At 39.0% G+C, this 25361-nt stretch overlaps 1 protein-coding gene across 9 annotated transcripts in view; it reads left to right on the top strand.

Annotated features, from left to right (window-relative positions):
* GALNT3 (polypeptide N-acetylgalactosaminyltransferase 3) overlaps positions 1-25361 on the top strand; it is a 193486-nt gene that overhangs the window by 21307 nt on the left and 146818 nt on the right. For 8 of the 9 annotated variants that reach the window (XM_032445903.1, XM_032445904.1, XM_032445908.1 and 5 more), the window contains 4 exons: positions 35-96; positions 1227-1340; positions 2735-2984; positions 5108-5364. Coding sequence is in view for 2 of the 9 variants with exons in the window: in XM_032445904.1 (XP_032301795.1) it covers positions 35-96; position 1227 (63 nt within the window). In the remaining 7 variants the exon portion in view is untranslated. Of the gene's footprint in view, positions 1-34; positions 97-1226; positions 1341-2734; positions 2985-5107; positions 5365-20563; positions 20613-25361 lie in introns of all 9 variants that reach the window. The other variant, XM_032445900.1, reaches the window with a different exon arrangement.

Below are 25361 nucleotides of genomic sequence, written 5' to 3' on the forward strand. Positions count from 1 at the left end.
CCTGAAAAGTTAAACTTTCCCTTTCTTTTTTCAGGGGTCAGAAGCAGATGCTCTCATTGGTATAACTTACTGCATCTTTTTCTTGAGGAAAATATGGTATGTGGTGCTGATTTTTCTGTGCTTTATATTTTGTTGTAAACATTTTCTTAAAATATATTTAATTACAACAGTGAAGTATACAAAACTGAAGGAAATTCTGAGCATTACTTCTCACATTTTGAGAATTAGTGTTATATAATATATAAGATAAAAATACCAGACTGAGGTCTAGGAGCTCAAATTCAATGGCTGGACTGTCAGAACCATAGCCAGTCCTTTGAACTTCTTGTTTACAGGTCTCATTTATGTTTGCACTTGCTCTCAAAAATTCCAAGGAAGGAACATATAATCTTTTCAATATGTCTTCTTAATTCTTCAAACAAGAACTTCAAATACGAACATCATCCGTTTCAATAGCACAATAGTATGTGAAGTCTTGGTGAATGTGAATGGATTCACTTTCCTGTGTTATTAGCATTAAATTTCCACTTTTAAGCTATTATCTCTAGGCTAGACACTCCAAACAGAACCCTTAGTCACTCACTGGTTTGTTTGACGGTAAGTCTGACTAACTGTGGAAGATACCAACTGCTGCCTACTCGATTGAGGCAGGATAGCCATAATCTTGGGAAAATGAAATCCATTGGGACTTAGTGGGCTTTGGAATGATCCATTCAGTCTAAAAGGTAGAAATATATCAGGTCAAAAAAGAGAGTGACTTAACAACAGTCTCCCTTCTTTAAACTGATGAATTCTGTGCCTGTAGGAAAGCAGCACAACTCAAAAGTAGCAGCACAAACTGCTGCTACTATGTTGTTAGACTGTTTGTTATGATTTAACCCAGTAGGTGGCTCAGCACCACAGAGTCCTTCACCCACTCCCCAATGGGATTTGAGAGATTTAAAAAAAAAAAAAAAAAAAGAAGCAGAACCTGTGGGTTGATATATAACTATTTACCAAGATAGAGAAAAGAAATAAGGATATTATATCCTTATTATACACACACGCGGCTTCCTGTTGATGTTATAAGATACAGAATATCCCTTTGGTCAGTTTAAGTCAGCTGTCCTAATTCTGTTCCTCCCAGCTCCTTGGGCCCCTGACTGAGAACTGCCTTGGCTCTATATAATGCTGCTTAGCAGCGATTATAAATATTGGTGTGTTATCAACAGTGTTTTTTTTTCTAGAACCAGAACAGCATCACACCAGACACTGAGGAAAATAATTCCATCCCAGCTGAAACTAAGACCCTGTTGGTAACTATACAGGGGAGGAATGAGAATCATGCAGTACTCCCGAAGGTAAGTTTCCCGCTACCTTCTTTTTTCCTCCTGACAGTCTCTTTAACTTCGCAATTCTTAACTGGACATTGCTGCTTCTTAATTATCCTCCCGTTTCTAGGCAAAAAGAAGTCACTGTTATGTAGGGAATATCAGGGTGGCTCATGGTTACTACCTCCCTGTGTAGGTAACTGGAAATAAAGAGCTCAAGGCCATCTATTGACTTATTCAAGGCCTGTGGTTAAAGTGTGGACCTGAAATGTTTTTGCTGGCTTTGGAACAAAACTTAGTTTCTGTGGGTTTGCTGGGACTGCCAGGTCTGAGCTGTATGAGCTAAAGCAGAAGCAGTCTCGGTTGTTGGCAGCAGCTTGGAGAAGGAACTTGAAAAAAATGGAGCCATGCAAAGACTGATAGGGTTGGCCTGCAAATTTGACATGAAGGGAAGGAAGGTAATGTGCAGTTCCAGTGTCTGTTTCAGATATTTTGAGGGGAAATGCCCAAAGAAATAGAACTGGACGTGATTTTTGCATGGTGATTTCCAGTATTCCTTGTGAAAGATCTATTCCACAAATGCTGGTTTGCCATTATCCACAGCTTGTAGCACTCAAACCAGTTAGTTACGTATAAATGTAGAAATAAAAATGTGGTTTGCCTACATAGTGCTTTGAGTAGTGCTCATATAAAGCAGAGCCATATGAACAAAAGCTTATGCAAGCTAAATCCCATTTTATTATTAGGAACCAGTAAATAATTGTTACATATTGCAGAACAGTCTTTAAATGGAGCAATAATTTGTAGTGAATACAATCTGGGGTGCTTCATCACTCACTATACCTTAAATAGCTTAACATCAGCTGTGCTTTCCCTTGTGCTTCATTCCCCTTGCTATCAGGTCCTCCTTGTTCCAGAAGCCCATTTTTTGACCAAAAAATTCAAAACAAATAACCTACTACTACTGCCTATTGAAAACATGTAGTTTTGTTCCTTCATTTGTCCTGCAAATTTCATGGTCACTGTATACACTGAAACATCTAAAGCATAAGCCTTTACTGTCTCCTAATCTAATAAATTAAAATGACCTTTAAAAAAATAAAAATAAAAATGCTGCACTATGTTCCTAAGAGCCAAATAAAATATCAGGAGTTCTGAAAAACGAGACAACGGTCCTCATACAAATGGCACATTGAAAATCAGTTTGTCACAGGGAGTCCTCTGGCTCATTTACTGCCTTTGCTTTAATTTAAAATACTTTCAGCAGTAGTGTTATGTTTTGCTCTTCCCATGGGGAGAGGAAATTAAATATTGTTACATATGCAATATGTAAAAACTTGTACATCAATCAGCTGGCTTTGTAGGCTCCACAAATGGACCAGAAAAACTAGCGTTAATCTCCATCTCACTGTGCTGTCTGATAGGAGTGGAGCCATAGCTGTTGAAGAAGGCTTGATTTGAGGCACAGGCAGCTCAGGCTTACTCCTGGAAGGATGAAGCAGATCCCAGATGTGCTCTGAGGGTGGGTGACTCAAAGTAGCTTCTGCTCTCTCACCAACATAAAGTCCTGCTGACCCAATCCTTTGTGACTCCGCCTGGACACAGCACTGTTACCTGCACTGGGACTTTGCCAGCTCAATATACCCTCAGGATTGTCTGCCAGTCTACGTAAACGTGAGTACAGAACTGTGAGAGTATTATTAATAAAACAGTGTACAGCTGAATCTAAGAGTTAAGCCTTTCTGTTTCTGAACTGGCATCCTAATGTCTTAAATTAGAACACTATTTTTTTGTTCTCCAAGGTTGTTTTTTTTATGCCGGTATGCCTTAGCAAGCCCTGGAACACCATTATCCATAGTTTGTGGCAGTACCAAAAGCAGCCTGATAACAGATGCTCATCTATTCTCTTCCATATAACTCCTAATAAATTTAAACCAAATGCTACATTAAATCCAGTGAAAATATTTTTTTTTAATGATATAGAACAGAGGACAACTAATCTTTATCAATTTTTCCAAATACAAATCATTCAGCTCTATGCCATGTGTCACTGCACTTACTGTCAACTTACCTTTCACAAACGTAGAGCGTGATTTTAAGTATCCGAAATAAAAGATGGCACAGAACCGTATTGTTAATTATTTCCATAATGAAGCAATATTGATCAGCAGCTGTCAGAATAATAGAACAGTTGTCCCACTATTTACTAGTATGGTTACAGGGCCATTAGAGCCGTTGACATTTCTGCAAATCGACCACCAGAGGGAGCTGTTGCTTCTTTCCCCCCCCAACAACTGTTCACAATTCTTTCATTAACTTCAAAGCAGAGCGATTAAATTCATCGTGGTGTCTGCAGAAGAATCATCCAGTTTCTTCCACTCGCCAAAGTGTGAGTATTAGTGTTGCAGAAGGGCAAACAGAAATACCAAACAAACCATTTGTGTGGATTCCTTTAGCATTTATACGCTAAGTCTTAAAACTATATAAAATACAAAACACACCCCCACAGCTGAAACAGTTTCTTCTTATATTATCAGGCTGTGAGGTATGGGAGAAATGCTAGAAATTTCACAGAGCTTCTTGAGGGTCTCTGCAGCCCTGGGAAGGAGGTGCAGTGCTAATCCTGACTGTGCTAGACAAGAGAGGAATGTCTGGTGGCTGCTTAGCAGAAATAAGATGCACAATGCACTGGCAGCCATGATGTAACGTAGAAACCTGTTTTACTTCATTGCAAACAAATGGACAATATATATTGTACAATGTATAATACAGCCAATACGAGTGCCACTAGTGAACAAAAAGAACTAATGTTAAGACTTAAAAATGCTCACTTCTGTAATATATACGCTGCAGTAATAAGCCACAATAAATACATCAAATTCCATATCATTCATAATAAATACTGAAAATATAAATACAGAAGAATACAGTTAATTTGAATAAATTATTAGAACATAACGTCAAGATTAAGTTCTGTTGAATGTTATTGTAGCTTACATTACCCTTTGGCATCTTTGATGTTACAACTTATTTAAGAAAGAGATGAAACTAATTAAGGAAATGCGTAATTCATGAAGCTTTAAATTATTTCCGTGTACGGATTTTAAGATGAAATTTCCTTTGCTTCTTCAAACAGTTTAAAAGCAGCAGTCCATTTCTGTATGTTGAGATCAACATAATTTTAGTATGCAAGATCAGCTGTAATGGAAAATGTTGGTTTCTTAACATAATTATTTTCCTTGAAAGTTAGTGAAGCTGGATGTAATGTACGAATTTTAAACAAATGGCTGCAATTACACCACAGTTTTAGTCCCACCTGAATGGATTACGTCTGAAAGACCATCAGTTTTCACATCAATGCTGTGGTGTATTCTTTACCACTTGCCCTGAACCCCCAAAATTTCCAAAGCAGGTTTATATTTATATGGGAAATATACAAAAACATGAATCTTTTAAAAAAAAAACAACAACAAGCCAAACAAAAAATACACAAATAAAAACCCAGGATTGGAACACACAGTATAGGTTTGACATAGTTCGTATTTTTTTACAACAAAGAAAACATTTCAAACATAAAAATGTAATTTATATATATATGTGTGTGTGTATGTGTATTTATATAGACATATAGAAATATAAATTTAATATACATAAACATAATATATATATAATATGTAATAAATATATATATATTCTTTACATAATTTCTAACTGCTACCTGCAAGTGGAAAATCAAAATAACAAACTGCAATGTTTCATGTTATTAACCAGTACATCTGTTTAAATTTTATTTGCAGAAGGTTATTACACTGGAATGCAGTTTAACTTCAAAGATGGACTTTACTAAGATCCAGGGACTGGATCCTGATACAGACCGGGAAGGAGACAAAGCTGCAACCTGACTGGGAAGGACCATTCCAAGTACTTCTAACTACTGAAACAGACTGAAACAGCTGTGAGGATGGCTGAGAAAGGATGGACTCACTACACTTGGGTAAAGGCATCCACTAGCCCTAAGGTGTGGGAAGCTGTTGCCACAGAAGAACCTTTAAAGGTAAGAATTAGAAGGAAATAATGATTATTTTAACTAACCTCTAACTTTTCCTCGAACAGGAAAATAAATTGTATATGTAAGTGGGAGAGTATTATAACCTATCTAGAATTAATGCTCACAAAAAGTTTACCATGCTGTAACAAGAAGTTTCACTACTGTAACAGTGTATCCCATTTGTTATCCTGATAATTATCTGGAAAAGGTGAAATTTGACAATAATGCAGGGGAGGGACCAACTGATAGTTTTGATATGAATAAGGGACTCTCTTGTAGTGGATGGAATGATGTATGGTGGACAACCGCCTATCGAGGCTGGACATATACACCTGGAGTTGTCCAGCCAGATTGTCAACTGTTAACAATAACAATCAACAAAGCTGATAACCTTGTTTAATACCACTTTTGGCCTTGGGATAGATATGTGTGGAAAGAATCCAACAGCTAGTTCAGGTGTTGCCTGTTCTGCTAAGATGTACCAAGGACCCCAAGAGAATGATTACCTTGTACCAAGAGAAAACTGACTGGGAAATAGAGACTGCAGATCTCTCTTTCTTGTTTCCTCCAATGCCTGATACAGATATCAAGATCCCTCCTGCATTCTCTATAGTGGTAGATAGCCATACAGCTTGCCTCTCATGGCAGGGTGTGAAGGCTACCAAGCCTACAGGAAACTTTTTCTTATGCAGTGAGGTCGTGAATGTTACAGAGGATTCAGCAGGAAATTATTAAAGACTGGGAATGTCCAGGGCAGATCTCTGGTGATACTGTGGGGGAAAGATTTTATAGTCCACCTTAACCATCTAACTAGGGAGGCACCTGTGCACTTGTTCAATTAGTGATACCATTCACCCTGGCATTTGAAAAAGGAATGTCTCTGGAAGAACCAAAAGGAGTTTAGGGGTATCATTTGATGATGCAATATAAATAGATTCAGTCGGGGTACCTAGAGGTGTCCCTGATAAACTTAAGGCAAGAACTTAAATTGCTGCAGGATTTGAGTCACTGTTTTGGTGGGTGACAATCAACAAGAACATAGACTGGATTAACTACATATGAATTATACAAAAGTGCAATTAAGGGATAGCAGAACAGCTAGATGCCACACACCGGAAAAGAAATGATCTAGCAGGAGAAAAATCCTGCTAGATTAAAGAAAAGGGGGGAATGAATGGTGAAGTGAGAGACACAGGCTCTGCTGGAATTTAGAATAAAGGGGGACTAAAGGGGAATAGTTAAAGGTAGTTCGTGGATTGGAAAAGGAATGTAGGAGTTAGAATAACAAGGATCAGAGACAATGGGTCTGGGGAGCAGGAAGGATACAGATAAGGAACGAGATCTCCCTGAGACATCTGGTGAGGAGGAGATTAGAAGTTTTATCAGAACAGGAGTTGCATCTCCCTGATAAGATGGGCGATAACAAGAGGGGGTCTGCATGCTAAACAACTATTGAATATGAATCTGAATTCCAGGAAATCACTGACTGTGTATTAGGTTCACCCATATCTGTGTCACGATTTTGCAAGTTTTGGCGGCGCTATCCCCCTTGCAGCCGGCGCTGCGCAACGCTGGAATAAACATACCTGCTTTATAACCAATCTCTGGATTATAGAGTTTGATTCCACAAGTCAAAGGTACGAGAAATACGTTTGTGATCCAAAGCTGAGCTGCAGACTGGATTTCTTTACCTTGTAAATCATTCCTACAGATATCATGCGGTGGGAGGGATCAGGAGAAGGGGAGACCAGATTTCTGTGGAGCTTTCAGATGCAGACAGCACCAAACGTACGTTCCAAACGTACCTTCCTCGGGGCCAGCAGCAGCTTTCCTCTTCTTCTTCTTCCTCCTCTTCGTCTCGGCGCCCGGCGCCGCCTGCCCGCTCGCTTCTCTCTGCCTCCGCCTCTGGGGCCGCCGCCTCCTTCACCACCTCGTCCTCCTCCGGGGGGGCCAACGAAGCCTGACCTGTGCACGGCAAGGAGAGGGACGATGATGCTCTCTCAGGTTCCTCTTGTGGATCTTCCTGCGGAGCAGCCGCATGGGCAGGTTGCCCGCGGCCACCGACACCGACATTCCGGCTCCCGCTCCCTGCCTCCCTCACTCACACGTGGGGACGCACCACGGCGCAGCGACACGTTTCCGGGCCGCGCCGGAACCTCGCTGCCCGGAGGGCGCCCCCGAGTGTCCCGGCGGAGGCAGTGCGGGGTGCCGCCGGCCCACCCGGCCGTGACACCGGGTGGCTGCGGTACAACGTGTCGGCTCCGCGGCGCGGCTTGTTGGAGCTCTGTTCACAGCTGCTCCTCTGCTCAGTGAGGGGCAGGATCGCCTTTCCTACTTGTATCATCTTTCTTGGCTCTTCATCCTCACCCAGGCTGGTTCCCGCAGCCTCCTTTAGATCTCTCTTGGCCAGCAGGTGGCGCAAATAGCACAGGAATATACATACACGTATATATGGGTTTCTTAAACCAAGAATTTCAGTGCTCTTAGAAATCTGAATTACTAAGAATTGGGTAATGCTCGGCCTGGAATTACTCCACGGTTCTTGAACACCTCCACAGATGGTGACTCCGCCACCTCCCTGGGCAGCTGTGCCACTGCATCACCACTCCTTTGGAAATAACTTGGTTTTGGGACTGAACCCCACCCCAGCACAGCTGGAGGCTGCTGTCTCTCATCATGTCCTGTTCGAGAGCAAAAGGGAATGGCAGCCCCTGAAGGACACTGCATTGCCACCAGAGCTGCTGATGCTCACACCTCCTGGACTCCGGGACACCTTATCGCAGCACATTTTTAATGTTTTAGCCCATCTCTCACTTCATTACCTACAGAACTCTCTGTGTTTCATAAATGCAAGTAGTTGCTGTGGGGCAGGATGCGTTGCGCCCCACTTGCAGCAGAGTTCACAGTCTTGACAGTTTGAAAAGTGTGGCCTCCAGCTGGGCTGTTGAACTGCTCTGCTTACAGCTGTGACATTGAAACCACGAAACAAAAAAGGTGACTGGGTCTAACCTGGCCACTGGCTTATTAAATAATGAGGATGTCTGTGTAACAGCACATCCAGTCTCCATCAGACGTGTTTTGAATATAAACTGAGCCGCCCCCACTCATCAAGAGAGGCTTTTGGTATGAAACTTTAGGGAAAGTCACGTCAAGGCTGAATTTTAAGCAGCTTCTTGCTGCAAGTCAGTGTAGTTTAGGTTCTGGAAATATATTTCCATATTTTTCTCCCTGTCTACCTTACACTGTGCCTACAGAATATACCATTAATTACTAAAGATTTGTTCTTCCTACGCTGTGCTGATTTATAGTTTTGTGGTTAGATTCTATTTGGATCCTTCTGAAATATGCTTTTTGTGAGTGAAATAGAGTGAATTAAAAAACTGGGCAGGAGTGAGCTGACACCTATACTTACACTTAGGGCAAAGAAGATTTTGCAACTTTGGTTGGAAGCTTTGATGCATTTGCAAAGGAATGATAGATTTGCATCTGTGCAAACAGATGTCATGGCATTTTAGGTGGGATATGGGATTTTGGAAATTAGATTCCATTAGGTGGCAAAGTATTGTGTGCTCCAACACCGCATGTCTTGTAAAAGATATTGCTTAGGGTTTGCTATACTTCACTAGAGAGTTCAAAGCATGTTTTGAGCTCCGTTCTTTTTCTTCAAGCAGAAACTGGAGGATGTCAGAAGGCAATAATGTGTAGTTCTTAGTGACGTTTCCAGACAATACTTGAAATGATTAATTTATCTTACTATTTTTTTTCTGAAGCTTGGCATTTCTTCAGTATCCTAAGGTGTTGTCAGTGGCACTATTTTAAAGCCTAATTTGGAAGGTTTGTTCTCGTTTACCCTTAAGTTGCTTATGCTAATTTAAAGTGCAACATGAAAATAATCATGTTCATTTTATATAAATCATCATGATGTATGTGGAAAGTATCAATCTCATGCAGAAAAGATCACGAAACAAAAGTGTATAGTTTTTACTGCTGAAATATGGTAAACAGGGTCAGCTGTCAAAATTAGGATATCTAACACCTGGTTAGCCCTGGGAGCACGGGTGAAGGCAATTCATGTGTGTGAACCAAAGGGCTGGAGCCTGGCTGTGCCTTTCTTAGATCTCATTGAAGGGCTGACCCTCACTGGGAAATGATCTTTTTCTGGTTTCTTGGTGAAGCTTTCTCCTCCAAAATTAGAATCTTCTATTACAGGTGGGCAACGTTCTTCTTTTATAGCCCCATTCTATTGTTCCAGTCTATCATCATACCTTTGTTGTAATGCTTTTCCCACCATACTGATCTGTCTTATTGCTAAGCTGTTAAAAGGAGTCTTAATGTTCCTGAAATTGTGAATAGTTAGTTCATAGTCTATTATACAGTACTGTGCTTTTTGACTGGAACTCCACAGGAGCTAGAACAGTCAATACTGCATAAGAGAACACTTGTATTATGAGGATGAGAGTTTTTATGGTTCAAACCTTTATAAACTGTGTCAAGCTATGGTAGTTATAATTATTGCGCGCATTGACTTAACCTATACAGTGTAGTCGTAATGCATTAGCCTTTCCAGCTTTCACTTGCCTGTCCTTTATTATCAGTGACATTTTCTTTTAAAGGTTCAGAGCAAGCGTGACTTTATGATCAGCTCTAAGCTTTAACTAAAACTATTTTATTTGTTCCTATGGAGTGCTATTGTTGAAGAAACCAGAAGATGGCAGGATTTCTTAATACATTGGAGCTAAATTCTACTGGTGAATACCGTTTCTGTTCTTGTACAAAAAAAAAGTGAGAAGAAATGAAAAGCCTCATTTCTTGTCTTACTGGCACAAGTCATTGTGCATGTGACCCCTCTGGTATCTTCCAGAGCTTTTTCTTTCAGGCGTCAGATCTTGAACAGTCAAGTAAATCCTGGCATGTTTATGATCTTTCCGGTCTTGCCATTGCTTTCTTGGGCTTTCATGCCTGTGACATACTGGAGAGAACTGATTCTTACAGTGGAGCGCTAATCTTTCCCTGGCGTGTGGGTGGAGTAGTTCTTCATATCTAGAAGACAAACATTTTGGATTTGTATGCCAGGACTTTACCATAGAGAATAATTTATTTGTTAATGAGTGTTTGGATGTAGGCTTGGAATAAGGATACATGCAGTATGCAAAGCTTCTTAGTATGGCAAAACTTCTTGATATGCTGACACTGAATATATTAACTGAAGCTGTTTACTATGTTTGCTTCACAAAACCTCAGCAACAATTCCCAGATGACTACAATGGGATTTACCTCACCTGCATATAAGAAGTTTCAGTTGCTATGCAGCGGCATAATACAGGCCTCTAAAAGCTTTGTTAAACATTGAGAGTGCAGTTCATCATCTGCCAGAAATATTTAAAGGCATAACATCTGACTAATAATTTTAGTTGTTATCAGTTTCTTAAGAGACCCGGTCACAGTTCTGTTCCTCTTCAAGTGGTTGTAATGTTTTCAGTTGTTTTCTGAATTGATCCAGCCATTCTCTTATATTGACTGATGTTGTTGAGGTGCATGTCAGTCACTATGAGACTTATACTAGTGTCTGAATGCTCTAAATATTTACTTGCAAAAATGGAGGCATTTGTGCTGTGCTGTAGAATTAGTTTGTCAGAAGAAGATGCTGAATAAATGTTGAATAAGTCTGGCCCTGTAGGTGATGCTAAGAGACATTGGGAGGTACAATAAATCGAATTTGCCAGCCTGGTAGTAATGTTGATTATTTACTGCTTCCAGGAAAATTAAACCTTGAAAAAAAAAAGATAAACAAATGAATTGTAAATGATTTCATTGCACAATTTCTAATGTTTTACCTTTCCATTAAACAGTACAGTTTTAGCAGGGATGTAGAGATGTGATGTGGCAGCTGTGCAGTGTATTGAAGGAGCAACTGATCCTACTTCACAAACACACCTCTACTTTGCTTTATTGCATTCAGGGGCGAAAAATGTTTACTATTTCAACATGTAAGCTTTTATTATTCTCTGACCACTTCAGTGGCATAAGCAGTATCAAGGGTGCATTTGAGAGTGACACTGTGATTAATAAGGAGCAGCCTATTGAAGTGCTATGAAGAACTGTGTGAAGGTTAAGGTTTTCCTACACTGGTGGAGTGGAAATTGACTTCTGGGTAAAAATATTTAAGGAAACAAAACCATTGAGGGATCAATTAAGGGGGGAAAAAATCTAATTACATGCATAAGTGCAAATATTTGACTTTTCCTCTCAGAGATTTCCCCCTGAAGTTATAAAATAAGAGTAATTACTCTTAGCAAAATTTTCTGATCATTTATCCTACCTGAATTTTCAGGAATACATTTTCGGATCCTGGATTATATGTGTATATCTCATCAGCACTAATGAGAATTTCAAAGTAGCATATAATTTTACCATGCTATTTAGTCTGACTTATATTACACTTGTCAGTCTGTGTTCCTACTTCTATTTCATTAGTATCTAAATATTAATATTTAAAGGTTAAACTTAGCTTGTAGTGATATTAAAATATATTATTCAGTTTCATCTGTCTTGAGTAGAACTTTTTTTGAGGCAGTATTCACTAGAAAAGGAAATGGCTGTCACTAACACTTCATTGCCTTTTTAAATGTATCTTTACTTTCCTTGCTCCTTGAGTGAAGTCTGTGAAGGAATGAAATGTGGTTCATGCTGCAGTCAAGGGGAGCGAGCATCAGTCTTCAGACATGAAGAGCCTTTCATTGAAGTAGTCACAGATCTGAAGGTCTTTAGGGTTTTGATCTGGAAAACCAGTACCTTGGTGTTAGGCTATTGAAACAAACATGGAACATGTTTCAACTATAAGGCTCTTTAGAATAAAAAGAAAAGCTACATGCTGAATGCAGCAGTGTGATAAAGAGTGCCCCAATTAAATAGCGTTTGTAAAGATTCAGATATTGTGGCCACAGATGTTTAGGTATGTGAGCAGCTGTACTGCTGATTGTACTGAGTATACATGGAGGTTTTATGCCATAACTTTGTCTACATGGTGTGGACGCAGTAGTAATTAAGGCTAAGCTAATGCTGATAACATAGACATATCTCTGATGCTGGCAAGCAGTGCAGCTTGACGTGTTTTATCATTAAAACTATAAAGCAACAACAGAGATTATTTAGCGAAAATGTCAAATATCTGCCATCAATGTCAACAGAAGTGTGATTTTTTTTTTTTTTTTTTACATCAGTGGAATAAGATCAGTCTCCAAGAGTCTAACAGCCTCAATAATCCTGTCCCAACTTTGTGCTTGTAATTTTTTTGCCACTGTTGAATTACAGGCTGTATGCTTTTTGTTAACCATGGATCTACATATTGTACCATTTGAAGGTATATAAACTTGCATAGGCAATCTGAAGAGACCATTGTCTCTGAACTTCATGACTAATGTGAGGCTTTAAGGTGGTAAATTAAAACAGACTGTCTTTTTTTACCCAATATTTTACTTAGCCCAATCATCCTGGAACAAAACCTTCCATATCTGTAGCACACATCAGTGACTTCTGCAGTCAGATACAAAACCAGAAGGATGTAAATATGTATGCTTTGCATACAAGGAATCATCAGCCACGTAGCTGTTTATCTGAAATAATATCATTCTTTGAATGCTGCGTCTTCGTAGATGTCTGATATGAAGTTATTACTAATTTTGCAACTCTCATCAGCTGAATGCCATTAATCAGTGTGATGTTACCACTTCACCTGGTGCTGAATAGGCAGCAATGGCCTAGCTGGTGCCTTGATTGGTGAGTCCCACTGACAGCAATATTTGCCTAGAAATGAGTTGAGTTTCATTGAAGTGTTAGGAGATGAATACCCCCCACAAAAAAAATGCTTGTGGTGTTTCTACTGGCATGGAAATCTTGGCACAAATGAATTGATTCTTTTGGAAAAGAGTATGCTGCTTCTTTTGGTTTGTTTTTCAAGTATGCAGTTCAAAATTGCTTTTGTTGCAATATGAAATAGCATATTGCAGATTGGAACTCCAGTGACCTTTTTCACCTTGATGCTGTGGTGACTCTTAGTGAGATAAAGCTGAGCTGGACTGAGTCAAGAACATGGCTCTGTGAAATGAAGATCAGTCTTTTGCCTGGTTCAGCTTTAATTTTCCAGCCATTTCTTCAGTTTTCATTTTGCAGGAAATGAATTAATATCTGCAGTCTAGTCAGATCACCACTAGAAATATTCTGTGTGGATGTCTGCAGTTCATTTTAATGGAGTGTCAACCTACAAGGTTTTATGAAGGGCATGCTGAATCTGGATATTCGTATTGTGAAATCGTAATCCTGTCTTTCTTGCCATTTCTTGTTCCATTTTAGTACATGCTGCATTTTCATTCTTCTCCAGCCGGTCCCTGCGTTCTTTCTTAAAAGCATATACCTCAACCTGTAGATCCAAAGGTATTTGTGTTAGGATAGCCTCTTCCTTCTCTACAAGGCTGCTACCAGGGAATGATACTCGCTGACTAGTGTGACAAGAGGCAGCTTTGAATGATCTTTCTTATGTTAGCAGAGCACCTGTGAGGTTTGCTCAGCCAGAAGCACAAAGGAAAACACTTCTTTCCATGTCCCTTTTCAGTACTAGGCACATTAGCTAAGTGGTTCTTGTGCAAACACACTGACTGTGAAGATGAAACTGGAAGCCTTGTCTAACCTACACAGCCTTCCCTCTTGATGATAACGTTCAAGAAATAAAAAGACAGTATAAGGCTTAGATCTTGCTGCCTTTCTAGGTAGTGAAAATATTATTTCACAGAAAGATGTGGGTTGGTTCAGATAAGAACCAAAGTGGCTGGGTAAAATGGCTGTGACTTTTTCACATGTTAACAGCTGTTGTGTGATAGAGGTTGTAGATGTGTTCCAGGGCTCCTTTCAGGGAAAAAGTGTTCCAGGGCTCCTTTCAGGGAAAAAGCAAAGTAAGGAATGGTGCATAGACAGCACATGGTAAAGGACAATTGTGATATCCATTTTAGCTTTTTCATCACGGAGCTGAGAGTGCAACAGGGTTCTGTAGTACCCTATGAATCCAGTAGTGGCTTAAGGCAAATGCAGCTAGGTTTGCATGGATAGGGGCTGTATGATTAGCAGTTGTGTTTACAGCATAAATGAGAAATTTACCATGAGGGTCAAAGCTGTGGGATCAAGTGAAATCTACATAAAGCTATGTGATTTGCATTTATTCCCCCCTTCAAAGTGATGCTTGTTGAAGTGAAGTCTACTACTTATTCCAGGCAATGCAGTCCATTAAGAAGGTACTTAGATAGCAAAGTAAAATATTTTGAGGCTGAAAAATGCTAGCTATGTTTGATCATTCAACATTATCTATACTGTATACCATATAATATTAATTATCCAGTGTCTTAAATTATAGTATTCTATGTTACTTTTCAACAGAGTTCTTGCCTCAATGTACAAAAGGAGAGGATTTGAGGCAACTGATCTGGATTTGGCTCGTTACTGTGTGCTGGCCTATTTTAGTAGCTCTTATTTAACTCAGTTTCTACTAAGCATGATGGATATTTTGCATCAACTTATTGATACCAGACTGCTCTTCCTTCATAAGACAGCAAGTTCTTTAATAAATGTTACATTTTCAAGTTTTCTTCAAATCGAATGCTTAATTTTACAGAGAATAGATAGACAAATATGCAATTATTTGATCAGCTCTATAGACATCCAAGGCTCAAACCAGAAATATGATCTAGGTATATAAGCTACTGAGCTTCAATGTGAATATCAGATCTTTCTCCTGTCTTATACGTAGAGTATTATTTTTAATTTCCAATACTAATGGACTCTCAGTATTTTTTTTTATCAGAGATCGATGGTGTGTGTACTCTGTTGATGGGAGGTGTGCTTGAAGTGAATGAAAGCAAGTCTGTTTGCTGTAGCTGAAATTAATACAGATAGCAGCAGTGTTGTTGCAGAACAGGTTTCAGCTTGAGCTGCATGTTCTGTCACAAACTCCACGAGGGTCTCTGGTGGATCTTTGCAGATATTAATACACTTCAGCAATATCAACCAGATGATCTATATTTGCTTATTTTTCTGTTTTCTCAAGTTTTATTTCTTTATATTTTTACATTTAAAAGAAACTTGAAATTGTACGGATGATATAGTGATGCTTCTGAATCAAAGCTACATGTAGCTCTGGCTGGGAACTGTGAAAAACAGCACTTGATCTGTATGCTCTGCTCACCGGTTCAGTGACAGACAGCTGTTCTGCTTCATGTCAAGTTTCTTAGTAGTTCTGTAAGAGATTTATGGCAAATGATTTGCAGGGCTTTCCCTCCAGGTCAGCAGTTTGCAAACAGTCTTTCAAAACTCAATTAAAATGCTCCATTTTCACACTGGCATGAGGATAATAAATAGGATAACTTCAAGGCTTAATACGTCTCTCCTTCAGAAATAGTTCACATTGCACAGCTGTGAACAGAGGTGCTTTATCATGGATCGGTTTGCTCAGATTTCCTTCACAGCTGAAAATTGCTAACAAGAATTCTATTACTGTTGTGGGGAAGTAACCTAAGAAATAAAGGCTATTACTGTCTATTGCTGAAGGAATCAGTTATAGTAATAGTATCTGTTAAAGGCAGTTGGTGTTGTAGAAGTTCCTATCTCTTCTGATACCACATCAGGTGAAAGTAGGACTGCAATATGTCCTGTCCTTTGACTTGTTTATATGTCTTGTGCTACAGCTTGTGTACTTTCCACTGCAGAGAGGTAAAATGGGAGAATGATGTTTGTGCCTCTCACCAAAGATTATTCTTAATCCTGCAGCGCTGAGAAACTTGCTATTCTGGACATTATGTGAGATTCTCCTTTCTGTCTGACTGCAATTGTGGGTCATGATTCTGTTCGTAGAAACCATATGTCTCTGGCAATCTGCACAGCTGAATTATGTGTGTTTTTATCTGCTCACAGCATCGCTGCTAGTAGGCATGGCTTTATCCGAGTAGAGTTGTATCATTAAGTACAGTTAATTCTAGCTCAAGCACTAAATGTTTGGGTATAGCTGAGATCAGAGTTTGGTCTCAATTAGTTGCTGTGTCTTTCAGCACATCCTGTTTGTGTTTCTGTTGGAGAAAAGTTGCTTCTATCAAGCAGAAAAAAACGTATCACTTACTGCTCCTGTATTACTTATCCTCTGCACTCCAAAATACAGTGTTGCTTACTTCAGTTCTTCTCTCCTATATATCACCAGTTTTCATTTGGTCTTCCCTAATTCTGACACCTCTCCTCGTGGTGATTGTGCTCAGTCTCCCACCACTTTGTTCTGGATTATTTCCTCTAGCAGAGGAATTGTCATGCTCATCACTTCTTTTTTATCCTTCTGAACTTTAATTACTTCTGCCCTAGGGGCATGAGGACTTCTTTGACACAAGTGGTCTTGCTGGCTGTGCTAAATGTGGACTCTCTGAGGCTCTCATAACGCCTATCATGACTTACCTTTGCACTGAGCTCCCTCATCCATAACAAATACATTTCAGAGATGAATCTATGCTATAAAATATTCTTATGAGGATGAGTTCTTCCACAAAAATATTTATCAGGCTCACCTTGACCTTTGTTTAATTACTCACAGTCCTGTGAAGGACTATACTGTAATCTATTAGGGCTAACAGAACTCAGAACTAATACCTCTTAAGTCTGAATCCTAAATTAAAATAGCACTTCAGTCAGGAATTGGTTGGAATGTATTTGGTTCTGACTTGGGAGTCTTACTTGAGGGTAATTTGAACCAATACTTTTTTTTTGTCATGGGTATATATGAAGACCATATTTTCTTAAAGAAGAAAAAGAGGAGTCAATACTGCCTCAGAAAACACACTTAAACATATGAAACTTCTGTGTGGAAGTGTATTAATAACTTGACCTTTTTGAATGTGCTCAATGTCTGCAGCTTTCATTAACTTTGGAGAGGCTTGCAGCCGCATTGACTTAAACCACATCATTGTTAACTCACTTGTGGCAGAGCTGGGAGGTTGAGCCTTGGTTTCATTAATGGCAAGTAATTTCAAATATTTCAAGGCTTTAATTTCAAGAAAATCTCACAACAACTATTTCCTTTTGACTCCCCACCACCACCATCTTGCCTTGAAAATACTGCTAAAGTTCTTCCTTCAAAAAGTCAGCTTTCTGTATTTCTGAGTTTCAGATCACAGCTGAAAACGCAAAGCTCTGAAAACCACTTGCTACTCAAAAAGGCCCTGATAATAACCTCTTAGATCAGATTTCATCTCCAGCATCCCTCACAATTAACTCTGACGCTTCTCTGAATCTGATTCTAGTGTTTTCATCCCACTCTGTTAAATTGAGGAGAATACTTCTATTGATTCAGAAAGCAGAAAGATTAAGCTCTAGTTTGTGCTTATTTGTTATAACCAGATAATAGCATACGCAACTTCAGCTTACTAAGTGCAGCTTTAGTATGCATTTTATGTCTAGGCTGGCATCCTAACACATGTTTATTTTATATATTTATTAGTGATGCAATCTTTCTGAAAATTATAGTTGTTTGTTTCTGTAGAAGCTGACCTAGTGAGAATTGATTGGAAAGCAGCTCACTTGAGCTGGTTTCAGCTGAAAAAGGTGCTTCCTTTTGCCACAGCATCTAGCTGATTGTATCCCTATTGCAGTCCCTGTGCCTAGAGAATTTGTACCTAAGTTATTCAATATTCTATCCATTTGAATGGTGTGATACGTAAAGAGACACCGTCAAGCTGGTAGGATTAAGAGAAATCCTTGCCATGGTGTGATTGTTTATTAGACTGACAGTGATCACTGTGCTTTCCATCCTGAGTTTCTACAGTGTGAGCATGTTGGTAGCTGGCAAAAATGCACAGTTATTGGTGGTGACTATGTTGAAAAACAATATTTTGTAGCTGAAAATGTGCTCCATTAAAAACAGTCATTGTGCTCTTTGTATCTGCTGTAGTTTCTACAGGAACAAATAGGAGACCCTACTTTCAAAGCAAACCACATGAAGGTTTACAAATCCTTCAGTTTAACATCAGCCAGAATATCCTGTATCCAAGCAAGAGCTGCCAGTTGTCTCTGATGGGGTGTGGAGCTTTTGCATCAGTGTTTTCCTCAGACATGTGTTTGAATGTTGCCTTCTCCTAGATATGTTCCTGTGCCCGTAGCCTGTAGAAACAGACCACATCAGACTCCTTGCTCCTGGTTGTGACTTAAGCTGCTAACTTTATGGTCAAATGTATGTCGATCTAAATGAGATTATATGCTTTTAGATGGCATAGCATGTGTAAGGATGTGCTGATACTGAAGTTACATAGACCAGCTGTTGTGAATGATGCCTGTTGTCTCCTTGCATGTTGAAGTATGTTTATACCAATGGATACTGAGCACATAGTCTCTATATATCCAATGTATCACAAAAAGATATTACCGTTTACTGAAGGCTGTGCTTGAAAAGCAACTAATTAACATCGAAACCAGAATAAGGTGGCAAAGATTATTTCTTTGCTGTGCTGTAAAATTTGTCTGAAAAAGTAATTTTAGTTTTGAAGTATTTTTAGTTTTCTCTTCACTGCTCTATGTGAGAAGAAGGAAATGGGGAAAAGGATCAGAAAAGTTGGCCACATATATTTTAATAGTAATTTTAACATAAAAAAAAGTAGTCATGATTATTTTTTTTCTTGTATTTCATCTCCATTCAGACAATGCAGAGGTTACTGTTGAGTTTATGCCTTTGATTTCTTACTTTGCTTGTGTACCAACCGATTATTTTTAAATATTTATGGACAAGATTAAAGACTTTATAAAACTTAGCAGTTGGCAGCTGTCCTCGCCTAAAGGATAATGCAGACTTTTCATTTTAATTGGATAACTGTGACCGAAATATACAAACCCCAGGGGAAATACAAGAATTGAAAAGTGTAAAGTACTTTTTTAAGAGAAAATATTCTTTCGTATTTCATATTTTTCCTTTAGTAGCTTTTATCTGAAGGTGAAAATACCATTTTTTTCTTTTTAGAGTTTTCCCCTTTTTTTCCCCCTTTGTTAAAGTTTTTATATGGAGTTCTATCATGATTTAACATTTCTGTGTTTTTCCTTCTCTCTTCCTACACTCTCTTTTCTGTGTTCTTATTACTGCTGTTTTTTGTTTTAACACCCACAAGAGTCTTTTTATTCTACTCCTTAAAGATTACTTAACAAACCAGGGTGCTGTAGACTAAGATCATCCTATTAGCTGATTGTAAACAATGTAAACAATTCTTCTCTTATTGTGCATCAGTAATTCATGTACACCTTGCAGTTCAGGTAAGAGACAACAGCTGAAGCTGAGTGAAGGCTCAGGATCATTGTTCAACTTCTCTTTTTCTGAACCGTTTGCTTCTCACTTCCCAGCAGTGTTTTCCATATTGTTTTTAAATGTTTTAGTTAGTAAAAACAGCATACTGATAGGATAGAGGGTAGAGGAGACTAAGTCTGTTTGGCTTCCTTCTCTCTATCTTCCCTGTTAGAATTAATCATGAAGCAGTGAGATTTTCCTTCAGCTCCTCATGTCTCCTGTGGTAGACAGGATCTGAGTAAAGCCATGAAGTTCTTGTGTTTGTGAGGGCCTTATTCCTCATTTTGCCCTTTTGTATCAAACTAGTCTTAGACTTTACATGGCATAGACCAAGCACGTCTCCAGTAGACCAGATGCAAGTTGAAACAGCTTTCTTAGCAGTATATGTGCCAGGTACTGGATTCGTAGCAGAATTAACCCCCTTTCTTTCTTTCTTCTTTTTATTTTTATTTTTTCTCTTTGCTTGTGGTAGGCTGAAATACATGCAGTGATGTAGTTATATGTTTTACTTCTTGGCTAGAGAGCTGGCAGCTTGATGGAAGGGAAATTCAGGTTTGCAATCAGATAACTGTGAACTGCTCATCAGGAGGACAAATTAGAGTGAACTTATGACTCTTAAGGTATGAATTATAACCTGCTATTGGAGGCTGTGCTAGATGACAAGATGCAGCTCTGAGAAAGCTGAAGAATAAATATATAGCCAAAAACCATGTAACTGTATTCTAGGCTACGTATGCTAACATAGTCTATTTAAAATCATTGGCTTAGTGATGTCAGAAAACCTTGTTTTGACCCAAGGCATGGTTGCAGTTGAGTGATGCTTCTCCTTACTGAGCATCATATTTTTCTGTTCATTTGCAGTGAATAAGCCACTGAAGTTAGGAAGTCTGGAGCTAATGAGAAGCTACTGGTAAGCAATATGTGAATAATGTAAATGTCTTACTATGATAAGATGCTGTATTTTCATTAGATTAGGACAGCACTGACAGGGCAGTTGAAGAGCCCTTTGGCAATATGAAGGCTAATTACTTGCCATGAAGAAATGAAAATGTGTCAAGCGGGAGCTCTATCTTTATTCAGTTCAATAAATCAAGGCATTAAATCATATCCAACAGAGTCCCTGTGTTGTTTAAGGCTATATATAATGTGTGTGAAAGTGAAGAAGACAAACACTGGGAACAGTGTCATCTTAAAGAGGGGCTGATTTCTGTGTAGCTTATGAGAAGTTATTTCCATGCGGGGATTTTACTGTTTGTGGTCTTGGTGGATTTTTTCTTTTCCTAAGTAATATATATGCAGTGACTGAGATAGGCAATGGTGAAGGTGCATCTATGGGTGAGTGTAGAGGAAAACAAATATGCAGTGGAACAGGTTTATTGTGTGCTTAGGTGCTCAGGAGAAGAACTTCAAATGTCCTGTTTAGATCCGATTCCCCACTGTCTGGCATCCAAACTATCTCATCAAGGGTGTTTTCAGATGTATGAGCATCTCTTGGGGCAAACCAGTTTTCAATGCGTGGGGCCTCTGTCTCTTGATCCCTGGTGGATTAGGGGACCACTGATGCTCTGCTGGATGTTCCAGCCCTGCTGCCAACCCTATTGACATTGGGTAACATCGCATCTCTCTGTGTTGTAGCTTTCCGTAAAAGGATGGAAATAACACAGGTTATTTCTAAGCATCCTTGAAAAGTGCACGTTAAGACATCTAGAAGAAATGGATAGCTAAATCACATTTTCTGTTGATTTTGCTGTGAGAAGGGGTGCTAAATCAAATACCTAAAATAGCTTCAGTGCTGCTATGGAGCTGGATTTCATTCAGACTAGAGGGGCCCTGCTCTTACTCCAGTGTGTGCTCTTCAGTCAGATTTGCAGTTGTAAATATTCTCTGAAGAGAGTTGGAAAAAATCCTTTTTGATCTATTCAAGGTGGTCAGTTTGCCTGCTTGTTAGTTTCTAATCAAAGGCAGCAGCATGAGTTCAGACAGAAATGCTCCTGTTGTTTATTTTTGCCTTTTACTTCAATATTCTGATCAAATACCATATTGCGTATTATTTTCTCCCTGCTATTGATCACAATAATTCAATTATGTTTATGTGACTAACACGTGGTTTTTATTTTTTCTCTCTTGTGGTAACATTTACTTTAAAAACATAAAATAAAATCATAGGGGAAAAGAGAATCATAGATTAAAAGTATGTGAAAGCTTTAAATGACTAAAAATAGCTTAGATGACTAAAAATAGCTTAGATTAAAGAAATGTTGCATTCTTCTTTTCCCTTGATATTTAAATATATTAAAAAATTACTATTTTCCCCCACATTTTCAGTTGCAAATTATCTCTGGAAAATGTTTTACTTTGCTTCTATGTATCTGTTTTTATAGATTTACCAGCCTATGACATCAGTCAGTACTCTGGCTGATGCCAACTGATAATAAGAAAAAATACAAGTCAAATACCTATTTTCAGAAACTTGGGAATTTCCAGTTACCACAATATGCCTATTTCTACTTACATCCAGGTTTTTCTTAAGAATTATTGATAATGCAGATATTAATGCTTAATAGTAAGTTACAAACTTTCTAAGGAAAATAATATTTCAAGCGTATGAGATTACGGAGCTGAGTAATACTGCATATCTGCATAAAAATTCTCTTAAACTAAGGGTTTTCATTACTGAGAATGGAAATGAACAGAAGTGTGGTTATTTGTGTAATCTTAGTAAATGTAGCTAAGATCAATGAGTTTTATCAAAAGCATGAGTACAGAGGAAAACACCTGTATTTTCCTTGTTCAGGGATGTTCAGTGCTACCCCTCATTACTGGAAAATGTTTGTTGAGTTTTAGCAAAAAGGAACAAAGCTTTGAGACATCTTCAAGTCAAATACAATAAAGTAACGTTTAGAGAACTGTTAGCAAGTCTTGTGCTTGGTGCAATGTGATAAGGTCAAGGTTAGATGTTTCAAGTCCAGCTCTCACAGGAGCTCAAAAGAGCCCATTAGAGCACCAAATGCAATTTTTTTTTTTTTTCCTCCTGCTTCACAGGCTTCTGCTTGACCCCTTTCCTAAGCCCAAAGGCTTTAGATGGAGTGAAAGAATTTAGTGTACGGAATGCTTCTGTAGGGCAGAGAGCAGAGATCCAGTAAATAAACGTGAGTGATTTTAAACCCTTGTGCAGGGGGGAATTTTCTTCTGCTTTTCTTGCTTCTTCCCTTATAATTCTGAGATCACTGTCAGCCCGTGTCAAATAAAATTTCTTTCTGAACTAAAATTTGTAAAATGGTAATCCTGATAACGAGACACATTGACAGAGTGAGCTGAGTGGTACAGCTGATGCAGTAGATAAGAGATGCAATCCAGAGAACCCTGGATATGCTTGAAAAGTGGGCACATGAGGATCTAATGAGGTTTAACAAGGCTAAGCACAAGGTGTTGCACTTGGGTTGGGGGTAATTCAGATGTGAGTACAGAGTGGGAGAAGAATTCATTGAGGGCAGCACTGTGGAGGAGGACTTAAGCATCTTGGTGGACGAAAAGCTGTACACAAGCCAGTAGAGTTCTTCTGCAGCCCTGAAGGCCAACAGTATCCTGGGCTGCCTCTACAGAGGGGTGGTAGCAGGGAGAGGGAGATGACTGTCACTCTCTGCTCTGCCCTCATGAAGTCCTTTGTGGAGTACTATATCCAGGCGTGGGCCCCAGGGATTGCTTAGCTTGGAGAAGAGAAGGCTCTGGGGAGACTTCATTGCTGAGTTCCAGTGCTTGAAGGGAGTTTACAGACAGGCAAGATGCTGTCATTTTACACAGCCTGATAGTGATAGGGCAAGGGGGAGTGGCTTTAAACTAAAAGGAGGGAGATTTATGCTAGGTGTGAGGAAGAAATCTTTTACTAACTGTGTGAAGAGGCACTAGAACAGGTTGCCCAGAGAGACTGTGGATGGCCCATCTCTGGAGGCATTGAGGCTAAGGCTGGATGGGGTCCTGAGCAGCCAGATTTAGTTGCTGCCCATGGTGTGAGGTGTTGGAACTGGATGATCTTAAAGATCTCATCCAACCTAAGCCATTCTATGATTCTTCATGCTATCTTTGATTGCTTAATGTCTTGTATTTACCAATGTCTAGACTCAGAAGAGTGACAAAATATGCTGTGAGCTTGGGATAAAATGGTGCGAAGAGGTGAGAAGCTGACCCCTTTCACTTTCTGGGGGATAGGTTGTAGTATTGTAACTAAATGCAAAGCTGTGCATGTAGGGGTATGCTTGTAGAGGTGTGATTAGTCCATTGTAATTCAACAGTAATTGTAAAGGAAAAAATTGTAGTCCTGGTGTAATTCTGTCATCTTCACTGGGTAGCTCATTAAAATCTAATTAGTAGAAGAGTTCAACTTTTGTCGAGTTCCCTGAAGCGATTCTTTTAAGGAGATAACAATTAGTTTTTCTGGCAACAGTAAGGTTAATTACCCTCAGGTAATGTATTTAAGTGGAGATGCACTAAGATCTTTTCAAAGTGAAAAGACTGCATTGGTGGTCATGTTTCATTCTTCTGTTTCTCTCTTTTTTAAAAAAAATTAGGTTGGTAGTAAGGACTTTTAAATGCATTAGCATATAACCTATTATGAAGAGTCTATCAGCAGTCCTCTGATAAGCTTCCATTTTTAGATTGAGTTGTATAAAATCTCATTTTAGGATGATAGTCAGCAGTAAAATAAGTTGGAAACTATGCTGCATAGGAGCTGTGGCATATTTATCTTGTGTTTCAAAATCACTTTTCAGGAATTGAAATCTTGTATTTATGCCATGTTTGAATATAAGCTTTTTGTAACTACAATGATAGTCCCTAGCATAAGAACTAAAACCTTAAGGGCTGAGGCTGCAGAAAAAAGACTTACTGGATCAAATTTTTACTGGCATTTTTGCTCCTGACTTCTTAAATGATAACAGTGGGAGGCATCCAGTTAAATGCCCTTAGAGATCTGAGTCTCAGGTACAGCAAAGCTGCTTTTAAAATGTATAACCTGGTGCCTGTGGGGGACTCATGAATGCTGATTTAAGCACATGAAGGAGGAAACATAAAGATTAAGCATGCTGTTCAGAAAGCTTCTTAACTATAGATGGACACTGGAAAGTGCAGTATCTTTAATCTTGGACTCTGAGTTCATGAAATTGCTAAGCTGACTTGGTGTCTAGAGGAGGTGTCTCACTTGCCTTTCAGTCTAAAATTTATCTTTGCAGATTTCCCTTTTGCTGTTTGTGGTGATCATCTGGTCCAATTTCTGTGACTATTTTGCATACTAAACCCACAGAATTCTCTCTGCTACTGCATAGCATTCATATTCAACCAGTTGCCCTGGCTTTCTGAGGGCTGAGTGTTAAAGACAAAGCATGTGAAGCACATACTCAACATGGGAGATAACAGGCCTGGATGCTAGCCTTTTGATGCAAGAAGTTCCTAGTTCAGGTTCATTCACAGTAGTAGCACTGCACTATGTTTTGCACTTCCTTTGACCTTCTTTTAGTATGTGACCTTATTTTCCAGAAAGAAGAAAGAGAATATGATCCCTCTGACCTCGAGCACAGGCTGCATGCACCAAGAAAGATGGCTCAGTAAATTGTGCTTCACACACATAGAAATATTTTCAGTCTCTATCTCTATATTCCAGAAGAGC

The sequence above is a fragment of the Coturnix japonica genome, chromosome 7, assembly GCF_001577835.2.
Source record: "Coturnix japonica isolate 7356 chromosome 7, Coturnix japonica 2.1, whole genome shotgun sequence".
Taxonomy (NCBI): Eukaryota; Metazoa; Chordata; class Aves; order Galliformes; family Phasianidae; genus Coturnix; species Coturnix japonica.